General features: G+C 33.0%; 1 protein-coding gene across 2 annotated transcripts in view; it reads right to left on the bottom strand.

Annotated features, from left to right (window-relative positions):
• Positions 1 to 8,786: 8,786 nt before the first annotated feature.
• LOC134718833 (colorectal mutant cancer protein-like) overlaps positions 8,787 to 19,735 on the bottom strand; it is a 62,412-nt gene continuing 51,463 nt past the window's right edge. For both annotated transcript variants that reach the window (XM_063581620.1, XM_063581621.1), the window contains 5 exons: positions 15,821 to 16,046; positions 15,304 to 15,480; positions 14,120 to 14,419; positions 10,373 to 13,339; positions 8,787 to 9,797 (listed from right to left, as the gene is read on the bottom strand). In XM_063581620.1, the coding sequence (XP_063437690.1) occupies positions 13,262 to 13,339; positions 14,120 to 14,419; positions 15,304 to 15,480; positions 15,821 to 16,046 (781 nt within the window). In that variant the 3' untranslated portion in view covers positions 8,787 to 9,797; positions 10,373 to 13,261. The remainder of the gene's footprint in view (positions 9,798 to 10,372; positions 13,340 to 14,119; positions 14,420 to 15,303; positions 15,481 to 15,820; positions 16,047 to 19,735) is intronic.

The raw sequence follows: 19,735 nt of genomic DNA, 5'->3' as shown, positions 1-19,735 counted from the left end.
TACACGATGAGTTTCTGTTTATTATACTGCATTTGCATTTATAGTTCTCTTTGAAATAGGTTGTTATTGTACGTTTTTGTTTAATTTATGTGTAGACGAAATGTCAATTAAAGAATCTTAATTGTTAGGCAGGTGCATCTGCTACATGTGGGGTTCCTACTCACAACCACAATGTTAATAAGCTAGTAATATAGTAGATGAACTAATAATACCACGCAAAAACATATGCAGAAAATCCGAGTTTCGAATTAAATATTTCAAAAGTTAGTATATCTATCTCTTCCAACGATCAATTAGTTTTTGTATCTCTTAATGTAATTTTTAATTCATTTAAAAATAAATTGCATGAATTTGCTTTCGCATTAGTATTAGATCAGCAAAGTTGAGGCTTTGGGATATTAATATGACATGAGTGACATACTACTGTTTAGTTTATAAAAACAAAATTTACTAAGTATTATTTTCATCAAATGTTACATTATTAATTAAACTATTTCAACATCAACAGTGTATGATCTTGAATCGTAATTACTTTCAGGTCATACAGAGAAGATTCAATGGATTGGAAAAAATTGACCGCAATTGGGAAGAATATAGAACAGGGTTTGGATCTGTCAGTGGTGAATATTGGCTAGGTAATACTCCAAATACTTTTGAAAATGTATTAGAAAAAACAGCAGATGCAGATGAACATATGTTTCTAACGGTGATATGGTGTGTATCATTCAAGTAGTACTTACATTTTATTGCACGAGATTAGTATTCCAAAAATCGTTGACCAATGTATCTTCATAGATGTTAGAAGCCAAAATATTTGAAAGTAAAATAACTTTGAAGGGCTGATAAAACCCAAATAGAACCAAAGGTACAGTAAAACCCGAATAAGAATCCAGATCTATGCACAAGGGGGCTACATCATCAAGTTAAAATATTTCACAATTTTAAATCAGCTGGTGCTCGTAGTTTAACATGAAATAAAATAATAGTTGTGCGGTGGCTCTAGGGTTGATATTTGAAATACAAATATATGGATAAACATACCAATGGCTTGTAATATATGATTGTGTCATGATGTTTGAAGCATTGTTGTTACATATGTTTAAAAAAAACAATTAAGATGCGAGTCCTGTATTGACACTCCTGTCAAGATGTGGAGTGCTATAAAATAAGTTTTTTTCAAGATCAATAGTTTATGCTTAATCAAAAGAATGTTTTGAGAATTTTTTTAAAGACTGTAGCTAGATTTAAAAAGAAGAAAATCTTAGATTAATAAACTGGCCTTTCAGCTATTTTGATTCAAGTGCCACTGATGGGTCTTATGGAGACAAAGTGTGCTTCTGTCGTATAGAAAAATAATGGTACCGTTAATGTTATTAAACCTGTATGGTTTCTTTCGTGTATTTTGTTTGATATCAAAAAGTGAATATATCAAGCATGTATTCATTTGCTTGTGAAAGCATGAATGTGTTTCTTAAATTTAATGTAAAATGTATATTCTGAATGCTGTTTTGCTGCGGAATGAAGTACTTATATTAATCCGAAATAACTGCATAAAATCAACTAACACGGACGGTGGCATACGTTTAAGATATTCTTAAACTCAGTAAACAAGTTGATAGGAGAAAACAAAAATCAGCTCACTAAGTCTAATGCGATTCTTGTACATTTTAGGGAATGATAACATACATCGAATATCCACATCCACCAGTCAAAAGTTGTCTATTTATCTAGAGGACTTCAATGGCAATTTTGCATATGCAAATTACTCTGTGTTTTCTATTGGTGATGAACAAAGAAAATATCAGCTGAGGGTAGAAATGTTTTCAGGAACAGTTGGTTTACGTATGTATTCTGTAAATTATAGTTAACTCTGTAACAATTTAATAACACCTAATATTTAGTTTCAATTTTGGAGAATTTCCTTGCAAGTCTCTCGTTTCATTTTTTTTTATAAAACTAAACATTCAATTGAAATGTTATTCAACTACACGTATTATCTGGATTTACAAAGAAGATAACATGGTTTTAATTATGTGGTACTTATACCACTGAAATCACTAAATAAGTTTTATATATTGTGGTGTTTAAAATGTACAAAATATATGGTAAAATTGAGACAGGAAATGGTGAATGTGTCAAAGCGACAACAAGCCGATCATAGAGCAGACAACAGCCGAAGGCCACCAATAGGTCTTCAATGTAGCGAGAATTCCCGCACCCGTAGGTGTCCTTAAGCTGGCCCCTCAAAAAACATGTATACTAGTACAGTGATAATGGACGTCATACTAAACTGCGAATTATACACAAGAAACTAAAATTAAAAATCATACAAGACTAACAAAGGCCAGAGGCTCCTAACATGGGACAGGCGCAAAATTGCGGCGGGGTTAAACATGTTTATGAGATCTCAACCCTCCCCCTATACCTCTAGCCAATGTAGAAAAGTAAACGCATAACAAAACGCACATTAAAATTCAGTTCAAGAGAAGTCCGAGTCCGATGTCAAAAGATGTAACAAAAGAAAATAAATAAAATGACAATAATACATAAATACAGCAGACTACTAGCAGTTAACTGACATGCCAGCTCCAGACCTCAGTTAAACTGATTGAAAGATTATGTCTTCATTATATGAATATCAGGCACAATCCCTCCCGTTAGGGGTTTAGTATCATACTATCATAAAATATATGAGAAGAACATAACCCGTGTCATGCCAACAACTGCTTTTTAGAAATAAATGTGTTAAATGTAGGATAAAAAACTTAATTCAAATAGTTTTTTTACTGACCCCCTACCCCCCTCTTAACTTAATTTGGAAAAAATTGATTGACCCATATGGATATATGTAAAATCGATGTAGGATAATCAAAACTTGCAGCAAGTTTAACCCCCACCCCAAAACTATTTGAATTAAGTTTTTTATCCTTCATTGATCTTTTGATGTCGTCCTTAAGTGAATCAATATTAAAGCCAAAATATGCAATATTTAATGACCTGACAACAGTATCGTAAATATATCCCTTTTTAATCATGTTAATAAGTCTATTTAAAGGTTTTGTTAGTTTCTGAGGTGAATACTAACATTTTTATAAAGAATATTTCCATAAAAAAAATGGATGTGAAATACCTGAACGTATAAGATGTCTGCATGTTGAGTTATATTTACGAATTATTTCCTTATACCGGTGATAAAATTTAGTAAATGTTTTGAACAGTTTGTGATATCGAAAACCCTGGTGTAATAATGTTTCAGTAATACATAAATTTCTCTCGTTAAAATCTAATACGTTGTTACAAACACGAGCGAATCGTACAAGTTGAGATATATAAACACCATAAGATGGTGACAAGGGAACGTCACCATCTAAAAATGGATTAACAATAGGAAATGAAAATCATCTCTTTTTTTTTGTATTAAGCTTCCCGTTAATGATATTAATATCAAGATCGAGGAAAGGGCAGTGGTCATTGTTAGTATTAGCTTTATTTAAAGTAAGTTCAACAGGATAAATTTCTTTAGTATACATACTGAAGTCGTCATTATTGAGAGCCAATATATCATCCAAATATCTAAAAGTATGGTTAAATTTTTGTATCAAATGTTGTTTTGATGGGTCTTTGCTAATTTAAGTCATAAATTGTAACTCATAACAATACAAAAACAGGTCCGCAATAAGTGGTTCACAGTTAGTTCCTATTGGAATTCAAATAACTTGACGATATACGGAATCTCCAAAGCGAACAAAAATGTTGTCAAGTAAAAATGCAAGCGCATATATAGTATCAAAGCATGTCCAATTGACATAGTTCTTTTGTTTATTGCTACTAAATAATGACCTAAAAGAGTTTGAACATATGTACTCGCATTCTGACTTTTTAAATGCCCAGTTAATTAGGGATGTGATTTTTTTCTTAAAAGGAATTTGAGGCAAAGTGGTATATAGGGTAGAAAATCAAAACTTTGAACAGATTCAAAATCACCAATATATGCATGCAATTTATCAAGTACTTCCAACATGTATAACATGAACCCAAAATTATGTAATATCGTTTATTGTTGCAGTATTATAATTTTGTCCATTTTAATGAATTGAAGATTTATAGTATTGCTTTTCAATTAGTTTTTTTATCATTATGAGCGTTTTGTTCTAATTAATTTGTCTTTAACTAGTTTTTGTATGCCCATTTACGTGATGAATCATTGTATATTGTATTCGTCCGTCAGTCAGTCAGTCCGTGGTCAATATGTTGGACAATTACTCAAAAACGTTTTAATTAATGTGTATTAAACTTTGATGAATTGTTTATATCTGGTCAAATTTGTGCTAGATTGACTGGACTATGGTGCATGGTGGTATGGTAGTTGCGGGACTGTAAATTTAAATGGACCATACATGGCAGGACCTATCTCAAACTATACTGGCATGGTATGGTATGGATGGCCCAAGGGATACTATTCACTTAAGAAGTCTACAATGATGATAAAGCGATTTTACGAAAGACCGTAATCCAGAAATACTGTATCCGGTACAACGATTTCCCGAGAAATACAAGTACCTTTATAATATCCCCAAAACAAACTGATATATCCCGATTACAAGATTGTTTATGGTTTTATGCTAATTTTGTATGGTGTTATACTACTTTTAACAACATTAAAGAATATTAAAATTCAAGATATTACTCGTTTTTACTCAATAGAAGTGCAATTGCACTTCAAGAATTCGATTTGTATGTCTTGAATTGTATACAAAATATAACATCCGCCAGATTGTTTTCAACAAGGAATTTGCATACAAGATACAAATCGATTTTCTGAAGATTGCGTGTAATTTTATTAATTATAAACGCCTTAAACCTCCTTATTGTATGTTTTTACACTAATTAACCGTCCAGTACAACACATATATATCATGTATATAATATTTCTCAAAAGTATAAAGTGGCATATTTTACAGTTGCATGTACACTAGTACTCATGACTAGTATGTCTTGATTGTAATAAAGACAATATTATAACATTTTATTTATATTTATATATTATTGTCATATGAAATTTTATTATACCTCAGTAAATATTTGTATCATAAAATTATAGAAGAATGAATTAACTGTGATTACGAAATTATTTTGAAAAGACTATTTACTGGGGTCAAATATTATGATTTTCTGTATAATAAAACACGTATGTACAGTCTATTTGGACTTTGGCAAGTATTGGTGTCTCCGCTAATCGTAAGAAAAATGTTGGTTTTTCGTGATAAACAGTTGTAGAATATTTTACTTGGTATCAATAAAAGTTATAAGACAGATGCAAAAATAAAGAACAAGAGTGCACACCTGAAATTTTTAGCCTTCTTTACTAGATACTATCTTGATATACCTAAATATAAAGCTTTATTACAACTGTCACATAAACTAAACATTAAGCAAGAAAACGATACATTGATCAATGAACCATGAAAATGAGGACAGTCTGATGAACCATGCCAGGCAGACATGTACAGCTAACAATTCTTCAATACAACAAATATGGTTGACTTATTGCTTATAAAATAAAGAACCAGGTGCTCCACGGGACCTAGCTTTATACGACCCCAGTGGTTGAACCCTGAACAGTTGGGACAAATTTGGTCACAATATTCAAGCTTCATTCTGTCTGAATGAATTTTTGGTTTTTGTAACAAAATTTATGTGGTCAAAGATCTAATAAATCTATTGCACAATATTGTGCAATTGAAGATTTCTTCTTGAGATTTTTCAAAATTCGAAATATGAAAAATTTTGAAAAAAAGGAAGCCCTTCAAAAAATTGTGAACAAAAAATCCCCACTACGGACGTTTGAAACCCCCTTGGAGCAATAACCCTTAAACTCAATCCCATGCTTTCCATTGCAGTATTGAACCTTGTAGTACAATTTCAGAGAGATCCATACACTTAAACACAGGTTATTGTCATGATTGTTTGGAAACTAGAAACATGCTTCTTTTTGGCCACTAATTCCTACATATGTTGGGCAATTTACCCAAAACTTAATCCCAGCCTCCCCTTTGTTATATGGTACATTGTGGTACAATTTCAGAGAGATCCATACAATCACACAAGTTATTGTCTTGAAACTAGAAAAATGCTTGTTTTGACCTCTTGTTGGTCCTTAACTTGTAAACTTTGACCCCATAACCCTAATATGAATCCAAACCTTCTACTTGTGGTTTTATACAATGCGGTATGATTTCAGAGCAATTGAAATACTTCTACACAAGTAATTATCCTGAAACTAGAACAATGCTTGTTTTGGGACCCTTATTCCTAATTGTTTGGGACTATCATCCCCAAAATCAATCCCAACCTTCCTTTTGTGGTATTGAGCCTTCTGAAAAAATTTCATGAAGATCTATTCAATTAAACTAAAGTTATTATCCGGAAACCAATGTGTCTTCGGACGACGACGACGCAGACGACAACATTATACCATTATACGATCCCAAATTTTTTTGGGTCGTATAAAAACAGACCAAAACACAAACAATTAACACTAAGCAATGGACCGTGAAAAAAGGTCAAGGTCAAATAAAACCTGCGTAACCGACATATAGATCATAAAATATGTCCATACACCAAATATAGTTTACCTAATGCATAAAGTATGAGGAAAATAGACCAAAACTAAAAATCCTAACTTTGACCACTGAACCATGAAAATGAGGTCAAGGTCAGATGACACCTGCCAGTTGGACATGTACACCTTACAGTCCTTTCTCACTCCGAGTATACTACACCTATTGCTTATAGTATCTGAGATATGGACTTGACCACGAAAACTTAACCTTGTTCACTGATCAATAAAATGACAAAAAATCTTAACTTTTTTTCAAGTAGTCACTGAACCATGGAAATGAGGTCAAGGACATTGGACATGTGACTGACGGAAAGTTCTTAACATGAGGCATCTATATACAAAGTATGAAGCATCCAGGTCTTCCACCTTTTGAAATATATATAAAGCTTTTAAGAAATTAGCTAACGCCGCCGCCGCTGCCGCCGTCGGATCACTATCCCTATGTCGGATTTCTGCAACAAAAGTTGCAGGCTCGACAAAAACTGAACAGTACAACCACAAAGTTTGAAAGAGATACCACACTTTAAATACACAAACTAAGATAACAGGCTAAATCAACTTGTTCCCCAATCTTTCGATCTAAAAGATCTTTATCAATGTGTGTAATCACTAAAGTGTCTAAATGGAGATGAATATATTGTTTAAAGTAAAATATTGATAATTTGTATACAAGTCTATACTGAACAGATTTCTGACAATGCTAAATGAAATAGGATTGGTACTACATGTATTGTTGCTCTACCATTGAAATAAGTTTAACATTTATATTTTGTATTGAAAAAGAGAAAAGAAAGCAAAAAATACAGATACATCACATAAATTTAAACATTGATCAATGATTCATTGAAATGAGTTCAAAGTGTGCCTTTCTAGACAGACTAGTACAAATAAATCGTTTAGTACATTGGTTATATGTAACCTTTAGTATCTGATAAAAAAAATCATCCTGAACAAAATGTGGGTAAAACCAGGGTTTATACTAGTAGTAAGATTAACCACCCACATGTATAACAACTTGTGATGCAAGTTTTTGCTTTTGCAATTTCTCTCTTTCTATAACCTTACGGTACCAAATTGACCATTGTAGTATTTTCAAAATATGCCAAAAATAGATAATTATCAAATTTCAAGGGTAATAACTCCTATAAAGTGTCAAATGTTGACTTATTGGTTAATTTTATTGCTCTGGTAGTTTATACTATTAAAATTTTATATGTCTTTTAGTTTTGAAGATATTAACTTCCAAATTTGCGAACAAGACTGTCCACTCTGAATGTCTTGCTTTATATACCTTTAAAACATGATTGAATTCATGTTGATTTACTGTAATATGAAGTTTCACACACATCATGTAAATAATACTAAGACCTGGTGAACCCTTTCTGATAGACATGCAGACCTTGTAGGGATTCTGAATCCCCAATTTAGTGAGCATATTGCTTAAAGTATTTATGAAACAGCATTCCTTACTTAAATTGAAAATTGACAAAAAGACCTCAAGAATAAGGTCAAGGTCATATGAACCCACCTAGACATGTACACCATGCAATCATTACATACACCATGGTTGATCTACTGTTAATAGCATCTGTTTAACTACTAAAGATTAACATTGACCAATAAACCATGGAAATGGGGTCAAAGTCAGATGAGACCAATAAAAATTGTAAGCCTCTCAATTATTAAATTCACCAAATACAGTTTACATTGGCACAAATATTGATTTCTTAAAACAAAACTTTATTTGTATTCTTTTCAAACGATAAAGACACACCCACATTCATTTGTTTCTGTTAAGGGGTAAACTCATAACTATCCTACTGCCTGTGGATACTTTTTTTTTTGCATGGCACAAGTCATATTTTCTTTGACTGTCCCTGACCCTAAAATACTAATCACTTGGATGTGTTTTAGTTGAATTTAGTCTTTAATGCAGGATTTTTTTATAATTGTTTTTTACTTTTAACTAGTTAAGTGCTAGTACTCACAAATCGTGATTTCTTGGTAATTTGACAACATACAAGAAGATAATATTATTTTAGGCATAAAATCTGATCTATACATTCTATCCAAATTCTAAGACACCCTTTTGTAGAAAATGGCTCCTTTTTCAATTGATATGGCAAAAACAAATGATGAGGAATAATGTCAAAGGAAACAAACAAAGTATTTAAATGGTTTATTGAGATTGTCTGCATCACAAAAGATACTATCCATGTAATTATAAATGATAGATAGTAAAGCTACAAATACAGTATCAAAAAATTAAAGCAGGCAACTAAAAAAAATCATTGATTGGTTAATATTAAAAAAAGTCAAGTTAACCCTATTGTGTAAGCAAGTTTACAAACTGACTGGTGAAATAATTGACATTTTGGCATGATATGAATGATTTTAGCATGGAATTTCATCCATATTATATTATCTTTTGAATGATGATTTTTTTTCAAGATCCAACAAAATCAAACAAACTTCTCACACTACACATATAACTAAAATAACAGTCTTATAGCTATAACAATCTCTTAATGATTTTATAAATATAAAACACAAATAATATCAAAAATAGCACCAATGAAATAAATATATTTGTTCCCTTTCATCTTACTAACAACAAACACTAAGATATATAGAAAAGTTTGAATAAGACATATAAGATATGACAGATATTATATGGTTATTGCATGAATATTGGAGAATATTGTCCCGAGTAGAATCTTGCGAGTGCAATATATGTTCTACGAGGGACAATATTCCCAAATATTCATGCAATAACCCTTTTATTGTAAAGCAATATAATATTTTAAAGTAAACATTGTTATAAACTAAGATTTTGTCGCTGATGACGTCATGAATTTTGAAGATTTATTGCACTAGTGCAATATTGGAATTTATTGCACACTAACTTTTGGTTACTTTCTGTGGGAAATATTATATTGCTATACAATAATATCGTTTCTTGAAGCTGCTACCACAATAAGTGCTGTTCCATTAAAATGTATGTGAGAGGTAAGGAAGGGAAATTTAATTATTGAATGTTGGTCAGGGGTCTTTTTCTGTATGTGTCTATTATTATTATGCAAAAATTTCTAAAATGTTTCATGGTTCTATGGATATTTAAAAGTCCCTTCCTATCCACCTACAAACATTGTAATGGAATAACCCTAATGTGTGTCTTAAAGTCATAAGAAACCTCAGAAAAAAAAAATAATGCATATGTTTTTTATAACTCAATGGATAGTTTTCATTATAAAACTTATGTACATATACTTTTTTCTGAAGAAAATTCTTAAATGTATTCATATCTAGAAGAAGTTTACTTTATTTGAATTGCTTCCTTCCAGCAAGCAATTCCCCCGACATATTTTCCGTATGCAAGGTGACCTCAGTGTGACCCATCTCTTAAAAATCCAGTGACCACAATACGCATGGATGTCCTTAAAATAAACTATTATCTGAATTTACATGTTAAACACATGCTCAATTTCCATGCATTTTTGTTTATTTTTTGTCAATTGTTGACAAACAGGTGACAATCATAAAACTTCGGCTTCAAAACACGAACTTTAATTACCTGCCATATTTTCACAACAACACTGACCGATTGAAAAAAAAAATGATGATGATACGAAATTTACACACAAAAAAATTATAAATTCGAGCACAGAAGACTAAGTTTATGATGTTTGTATGCATTGGTTCAAGAATTGGAAGAACATTATTTTTCACCGGTCACTGGTTTCTTATGACTTTAAAGATTGAAATCAAAGACTAAACACAAAATACATTATGAAATCAGCATTACTTATTTACTTTAAAAACGCAGCATAGTTTCAAGGTTGTTTCTAATCTTTAAATATTTTGTTTTACATTTAATCTGTATGGAGGTGTATTGACTTATGTTAAAAAAAAAACTTCCAGTATTTATCATTATCACTCAGAAAATTATGAAAATATTAAAAATGGAAATCAACCAAACAATAAATAGTAATTAAAAATAACAACTGTGGTTCAATTCAGTTCAAATATTATCATAAAACAACTAAACATAAATAAGATATAATGTATTAAAATTAAACTAGATGAAATATTCTCATTGCAAAGTCTGAAATACATCAACAGGATTTATAGCATTTCCATCATTTTATCACTCTTAAGTGGAGTTTGAACTTTGAGCTCTGAACTTTAGGCTTGATTTGTTTATAATTAAAAATTATACCCTGATACTAATTTTAGTAAAATGTGTTAAAAAAAATCAAGCGTATCAGCATTTCTAAAGTTCCCTGTTTCAAAAAAACACTCGATTCAATGACATAAAATTATGCGTACTTAGAATTTCAAAATAAAATTTAAGCTGCCACACATTCTAAAACACAGTTATATACGAAGCATTTAGAACTTCTGATCTCCATTAAAATACTGACCTGTCAAAAGCCATTGAAAGACATTTTCAATATGTACAGTGTATGACCATATTTTAGCCTGAAAATAACATTCATTCAGAATGGAGTCCTGGGTACCTGGCACTCACATTGAATACAGTGGAACCAGTCTAATATGCCAAAACAGGGGACCAGACAAATATGGTGAATGAAACATGCAATAAGGAGCTTTCAGTAAGTTAATGCCTAGCTCTATGTTCTACACTATGCCCTATAAGTAGGGGGAAATAAAATGTGAAGTGGTATTGCAAAAAAATATTTCCCAAAAAACGTAACTAAAAGTAAGCATACAATATTCTATGATATGGAAATATAGCTTCAATTTTTTCTAAGTCACCAGTGACAACAAAAAACAATTTTAAATTTGTTTGCTATTCAAACAAGGCTTACTGCATGAATATTGGTGACTGTTTACCCTTTTTGAAAATACATTGCAATTACAATTTCAGAAGTTTCCCATTCTTGAAAAATAAAAACAAAATTTGACATGTTTTCTATGAAACAAATAAACTTATATACAAAAGTCATCTTTTTTAATGAAGTGTTTAATATTCCAGTGGTATCTCAAACACAAATGTTTATAAAATGTTATACAAAATTATTCATAAATGTCATTTTTACACTAAAATATGGTCACATATTGAACTTATAAAATCTTTATAACTTACAAAACCACATCAACATACATTCATTATCACTCTATAAATTGCATATCTCTGACAATGATAAATGGTATAACTTATAAAATCTAATACAAATTCATCGTAATCAACTATGGCACATAAAATATAAAGTCTTTGCAAAGGAAGGTATAATATGAGCCACCATTTAGCCACTGAAATTGCAAATATTGTTATTGCCTTTTACACTTTTGTTTTATTTTTAATGATAAATAACCAGATCTATATAATATGGACACTTTAAAGTCAAAAGATCACTAGTGATGTCACTAAGACATCATTGACATGCTGAAATGTACATATTTGACTATAAAATGGCCATTTCACACATACATTTTAAAACTACAATTTGTAGTTGGATATATAATTTCAGGTAAAGCTGTTTGCTCATATCTAAAATTAATGAAAAACAAATCAAAATGAGGCTATTTAGACTTTTTGGGCTGTTAGTCACTTAATGTAAGAAGTTTAATGCTTAAAGGCCAATATATTTTTAGACATTTCAAAAAAAATATTGATGTCTAAAAAGTAACTTACATAACAACTGAACGCTGAGGAAAATTCAAAACCAAAAGTCCCTAATCAAATGTCAAAATCAAAAGCTCAAACACATCTAACGAATGGATAACAGCTGTCATATTCCTAACTTGGTACAGGCATTTTCTTGTGTATGCTAAAGACATATTTTGTTATGAATATCTATGAAGACCTATATTTGACAGATTTAAAATGCTTTTTGAAATTGTAATTCAAGCGGCCAAGAAAAGGGACCTTATAATACCTTCCTCTTTATATATTTGAATAAAAAATCAAATAAAACATCTTTAAACTTTTAAAACACTGCATATACATTTACTTAATGCAATAACAAAGATATAATTCTCAAATTCAAAGCAAAGCAATACTTTCACAAATTTAAAATAATATGCATAGGAAAGTTTCAACTGCTCACAGACATAAAAACATTTGAAAAATGATTATTCATATTGCATAAATTCTTTCAATTCAACAAATAAACAAATAAGTTGGATTTATAAAGCACACTCTCTCAGATCTATATTAAAAATATGTCATAGGTGAAACTGTAATGCATTTTAACAATAATGAAAATCATTTTGGCATTCTGTTCTCTTAAAAGAAGGATGTTTATTTTCTACATACAGGAAGATTTATCAAGATACTGTGTATCAAGCGTACATATAATACATCTTTCCATACAGTAGTTAGTTTTCTATTCTTACTTTTGTGTCATTTAAATGTTCTTTTTTAAATGATCATTACTAAATTTTCATTGTGCAGGCTAAGTAAAGCCATTCATAACATATAAACAGTTGTATAGTTAACTGTTTTGACACTAAACATTTAAGAAACATTGGGTAAAGGCAACAAGATTGCTGATAAATTGCAACGTATGGTTTCAACGAAATTTTGAAAAAAATCCACCTTTGTTGATACATGATTTTAAATATGACACAATATAAAAGTTTGATCACAGTCACATGACATTAAAGCTTGTGTTATAATGACGTCTCGCTGAGCGGAACTTTTCTACACTCCTCCTCTAACATTAATATCTTCTGTTTCATCAGGCGTATCTGAAAAAAAAAAATTTTAGCATCAAGGTTCAGAACTACTTTCACTAAAATTAATACTATGACAAAATAAAAGTAAGAATGAAAATGAAAATGAGAGTATAAATATGAGTCAATTACTTTGGATTCTTTGGGTGCCATTTTTCACAGATTTTTGTGGATTTTGTGGATGATCAATTATGTAGAAAATTATATTTTTAAAAGATAACATCAAAAGTTGTATGTATGCTTATATCCATATTGGTTGGATTTTAAATATATTGTGATTTTATTGGCAGATACCACATCCTTGTTTTCAAATAATCTCTAGGGGCGGATCCAGCCATTTTAAAAAGGGGGTGGGGGTTCCTTACCCAACACCCAGAACCCCCTCCCCCCTCCTGGATCCACCACTGTACTGATATGAGGTAGGGTTTGTTAATCGGTTGAAATTTTTTCAGGTAAGTCAGATCCAGCCTCACTATAGCAAAAGCCTTATAAGTGTACAGATTGGAATCAAATGTAACATATGAATCATCAACCATAACAACTGATGATTTTCAAATAAATGATTTAAAACTTTTTAAACCTGTCAAGTACTTTCAATTATTTTTAAAAATATCAATTCTAATATAAACTTTTGAATTTAAACAGATTTCATACAGTTTTTGTTTGTGTTGTTTGATTGCTGTCTTCTTGCATAACCCCAAATCTCCTTTTATTCACACACTTATTTATCTTTATTACATTATATTCCAACAATCAATACAACAAAGAGAGATAACTCCTGCTTGTTATTTTTACCTGTGTTTCATATCTTTCTGTTAATCCTTGCATTTGAAGTTCCAACTTCTTTAATTTACTCTGATATTTTTTCTTGGCTTTATCAAAAGCTGAGATCAGAGCACTATTGGCTCGTTTTAAGTCATTCACAAATTCTGTAGACTGTTGATGTCGAATTTCAGAATTTCTTGACAAGTTTTCTAAAGCTAACACAAGTTCTTGAATTCTGGATTTCATTTTTTTCTCCCTCCTCAGGGCCTCATTATAGTCTTTAGTTAAATCACTGGAAATGTCTGACGCTGACAGCTGCTCATCACTTGTCTGAAAAAAAGGAAGAAAAACAAGTTATTTCTTTTTTTATTTTGAAAGATGACAAAAAAATTATTTCAGACTGTGTCCTTCAGTTGTTGTCATTTGTTGTCGTGGTTCATAGGTGTTTCTTGTTTTTCATTTTTTTTTTAAAGATTAATGTTGGTTTTCCTGTTTTTTAGAGCAATGTTTTTCATCAAACTAAAACTGAAAAGGTTCCAATTAGTCAACTTTGACATTTTAAATACATCTTTTACAGGTACCCATGATCAAGTCTTTTAGTAAATCTATCTGTCTTAAAGTTTTTTTCAACACAACTTCTGACTGAAAAGAATAGAATAAAAACATTGGTTAAATTGTGTGTTTTTCTTGTCTTCACTGATTTGTGCATTCTGTATGATTGATTGATTGATTGATTGTTGGTTGGTTGTTTTACATCCTGTGGTAAATATTCAGAAATACCAAAGTTAGGTTAGTCAAATTTCAGACTGCTACCTAAACACTGTAAGCAAAAGTTGAGGAAACAGGTCAAAATTGAAAATCACAACTTTAACATTTTTGAGCACATGATTAAGTAAAAGCATAACAACATGTATTTTAAATGTATGGGGTGGTAAAACTGTTGGTATAACTGATCACAGAAACTAACATTTTCCTTGTCAAAAAAGAAAAATTGGGAAGGGCACTTTTTACTCTCAAAATTTTATCATATATTTTTACAATCCTGACAATCCTTGTCAATTAAGATTGTAGTTAAGTGAACCTGCACCATCGGAGTTTATACTCACAACCTCAGACAGTGTTGACTGGCTAGTGATTACAGCAGTAACTACTTAGACCACTTGGCCACTGAGGCCCCCAAGGGGTAGTAGATGTGCAGTAAGATAATATAATACCTGATTCCTCCTCCTGTCTGTCAATCTTTGTTCTAAATCTCTTACTTCACCCTTTAAATGCTCTATCTGTACATAATAAGCCTGCTCTTGAGCCTCTTTTCCACTCAGGCGTAGCTCTATCGATCGTTTCTCCTTTTCTAATAAATAATTGTGGGATTTCAATTCAGCCTTTTCTTCCTGTAACAAAGAAAATATTTTTAATTCTAACAACAGCTAATTCAATGTTCCATTAAAACAAGGAAACCACTTAAATTGGCTACCATGGGTTAACCTGAAATATGATGTACTTTTAGTTTAAATAGTCCATTTTCATCTTACCAACTTTTGACTCCAGAATTAATGTTACCTTCTCTGTGGTAGGACATCTTGGTACTTGGACAAGCAAGCACAACATAAATAAGTAAATTCAAGATTTCAATCAGTAAAGTTTTGATTAAAACTACTATTGTGGGACTGACATAGAACTGTGAAAATATCAAAACTATAAAATGAATTCAAAAGGATTTATCCAACTCACCTTAATTGCCATTAACTCCTGCATCAACACAGCATTCTCCAGATCAAATCTCTGTGTGTCTCTTCTCGTCTCCATTGCTGGAGGGTCTACATGTATACTCTCTAAGTCAGCCACTGTAAGTCTGATGGCAGCTCGGTCGGTCGTCAGTCTATGTATGTATTCACGTAACCGGGTCTCTTCTATTTTGCTAACATCACTGTCCACAGAACTGGTTGTAGAACTAATACTGAAAATAGTCATATATAATATTACAATCAGAATATTGTTCCATTTAAATGAATGTGAGAAGGTGGGAAGATATGTTTTAATGTAGAATAATGTTTATGGGGCATATGAATGTATAAGTATGCCCATGTGATGTAAACAAATAGTATTCAAAGAAAGTGTGTCACCTGTGGGGATGCTGTAACTAAATTGCAATAGTGTTTTGTGATCATTTCCAGTTCTCCCAATGCTGTTTTAAAGGGTATCTAAAAATCAACCCATACAACTCTTGAAAATAAAAGTTAACTTCGATAGATATACAATCAAAAACTGGAAAATAGGCAAAACAATTGTATCTTTGTTTGCCAATTAAGAAATTGCCAAATCTAATAGCTACATATCCACACAATTCTGTTATATCACTTTTGTTCTAATTTAAAGGCTTACAACCAATTGGCCTTTAAACTTTTTAAGATAGTCTGAAAGTATATCAGAAGAAACAAACAGTTGCAAGCTGATTGACAATGTAACCTTGCATTTCTTAGTTTGTCAAACTGATACTGAAAAAGGCAATATAAAATTCATTATTATTCGTTAGATACCAATTTTTCATGGATTTCGTGGGAACAGTTCTATGTTCAACGAATACCAAATTTTCAATAGGCTTGTATGCACAAATCGGCAAAACAACGAAATTCAATATCCATGAACATGTAAGTTTTCAACAATCCCAGAAAATTGGTACCCACAAAAATAAATGAATCCACAGTATTTAATGTTTCTGAGAATCAAACTAGCAGTGTGACTTAACTGACAGAAGAAATTCCCCACACTATAAATTTGGTTATCTCCCCTTTCACATGTTAGACAGGATTATTTGATTTTTTGTAAAATGTTTTGTAATTAAATGAGGCGGTTAGTGTTTCATGTTGGGACCTTTTCTAGCCAAATGTATGAATACTTTTTATCTTATAAATACATGTTAAAGTTGAAGAGTGAACGGTTGCATATTAATTGCTTACATCAACTTCATTTAAACTTTGGTGGATAGTTGTTTAATGAGCAATCATACTAATTTTCCTTGTTTTTATATTCCTTAATCTGCCCTCTACTGGAACATACTTTTCTACAGCTTAATTATTATTATATTTTTCCAATATCAATCTCACCAAATTGGAAGCATTATGCCTATGTGGCAGGAACAGTCCCACCCACGGAAATTCCTATTCAACCCCCAAATCTTTGTTTGTGGTATATATAAATATGCAAATTGTAGTCATAAATACCTGAGTGTGTCAAAGGGTTGTGTGATGACTGACAGATGAACCCCTGTTGTCCTTACTTACCTGAGTGTCAAAGGGTTGTGTGATGACTGACAGATGTACCCCTGTTGTCCTTACTTACCTGTGTGTCAAAGGGTTGTGTGATGACTGACAGATGTACCCCTGTTGTCCTGTCTTACCTGAGTGTGTCAAAGGGTTGTGTGATGACTGACAGATGTACCCCTGTTGTCCTATCTTACCTGAGTGTGTCGAAGGGTTGTGTGATGACCGACAAATGAACCCCTGTTGTCCTATCTTACCTGAGTGTGTCAAAGGGTTGTGTGATGACCGACAAATGAACCCCTGTTGTCCTATCTTACCTGAGTGTGTCAAAGGGTTGTGTGATGACCGACAAATGAACCCCTGTTGTCCTATCTTACCGGAGTGTGTCAAAGGGTTGTGTAATGACCGACAAATGAACCCCTGTTGTCCTATCTTACCTGAGTGTGTCAAAGGGTTGTGTGATGACCGACAAATGAACCCCTGTTGTCCTATCTTACCTGAGTGTGTCAAAGGGTTGTGTGATGACCGACAAATGAACCCCTGTTGTCCTATCTTACCTGAGTGTGTCAAAGGGTTGTGTGATGACCGACAAATGAACCCCTGTTGTCCTATCTTACCTGAGTGTGTCAAAGGGTTGTGTGATGACCGACAAATGAACCCCTGTTGTCCTATCTTACCGGAGTGTGTCAAAGGGTTGTGTAATGACCGACAAATGAACCCCTGTTGTCCTATCTTACCTGAGTGTGTCAAAGGGTTGTGTGATGACGGACAAATGAACCCCTGTTGTCCTATCTTACCTGAGTGTGTCAAAGGGTTGTGTGATGACCGACAAATGAACCCCTGTTGTCCTATCTTACCTGAGTGTGTCAAAGGGTTGTGTAATGACCGACAAATGAACCCCTGTTGTCCTATCTTACCTGAGTGTGTCAAAGGGTTGTGTAATGACCGACAAATGAACCCCTGTTGTCCTATCTTACCTGAGTGTGTCAAAGGGTTGTGTGATGACCGACAAATGAACCCCTGTTGTCCTATCTTACCTGAGTGTGTCAAAGGGTTGTGTAATGACCGACAAATGAACCCCTGTTGTCCTATCTTACCTGAGTGTGTCAAAGGGTTGTGTGATGACCGACAAATGAACCCCTGTTGTCCTATCTTACCTGAGTGTGTCAAAGGGTTGTGTAATGACCGACAAATGAACCCCTGTTGTCCTATCTTACCTGAGTGTGTCAAAGGGTTGTGTGATGACCGACAAATGAACCCCTGTTGTCCTATCTTACCTGAGTGTGTCAAAGGGTTGTGTAATGACCGACAAATGAACCCCTGTTGTCCTATCTTACCTGAGTGTGTCAAAGGGTTGTGTGATGACCGACAAATGAACCCCTGTTGTCCTGTCTTACCTGAGTGTGTCAAAGGGTTGTGTGATGACTGACAAATGAACCCCTGTTGTCCTATCTTACCTGAGTGTGTCAAAGGGTTGTGTAATAACAGACAAATGAACCCCTGTTGTCCTGTCTTACCTGAGTGTGTCAAAGGGTTGTGTGATGACCGACAAATAAACCCCTGTTGTCCTATCTTACCTGAGTGTGTCAAAGGGTTGTGTGATGACAGACAGATGACAGACAGATGAACCCCTGTTGTCCTGTCTTACCTGAGTGTGTCAAAGGGTTGTGTGATGACCGACAAATGAACCCCTGTTGTCCTATCTTACCTGAGTGTGTCAAAGGGTTGTGTGATGACTGACAAATGAACCCCTGTTGTTCTATCTTACCTGAGTGTGTCAAAGGGTTGTGTGATGACCGACAAATGAACCCCTGTTGTCCTATCTTACCTGAGTGTGTCAAAGGGTTGTGTGATGACCGACAAATGAACCCCTGTTGTCCTATCTTACCGGAGTGTGTCAAAGGGTTGTGTGATGACCGACAAATGAACCCCTGTTGTTCTGTCTTACCTGAGTGTGTCAAAGGGTTGTGTGATGACCGACAAATGAACCCCTGTTGTCCTATCTTACCTGAGTGTGTCAAAGGGTTGTGTGATGACCGACAAATGAACCCCTGTTGTCCTATCTTACCGGAGTGTGTCAAAGGGTTGTGTGATGACCGACAAATGAACCCCTGTTGTTCTATCTTACCTGAGTGTGTCAAAGGGTTGTGTGATGACCGACAAATGAACCCCTGTTGTCCTATCTTACCTGAGTGTGTCAAAGGGTTGTGTGATGACCGACAAATGAACCCCTGTTGTCCTATCTTACCTGAGTGTGTCAAAGGGTTGTGTGATGACCGACAAATGAACCCCTGTTGTCCTATCTTACCGGAGTGTGTCAAAGGGTTGTGTGATGACCGACAAATGAACCCCTGTTGTTCTATCTTACCTGAGTGTGTCAAAGGGT

Source organism: Mytilus trossulus, chromosome 5, assembly GCF_036588685.1.
Source record: "Mytilus trossulus isolate FHL-02 chromosome 5, PNRI_Mtr1.1.1.hap1, whole genome shotgun sequence".
Taxonomy (NCBI): domain Eukaryota; kingdom Metazoa; phylum Mollusca; class Bivalvia; order Mytilida; family Mytilidae; genus Mytilus; species Mytilus trossulus.
The sequence above is the reverse complement of the archived record's forward strand: the minus strand, read 5'-3'. Positions and strand labels throughout refer to the sequence as shown.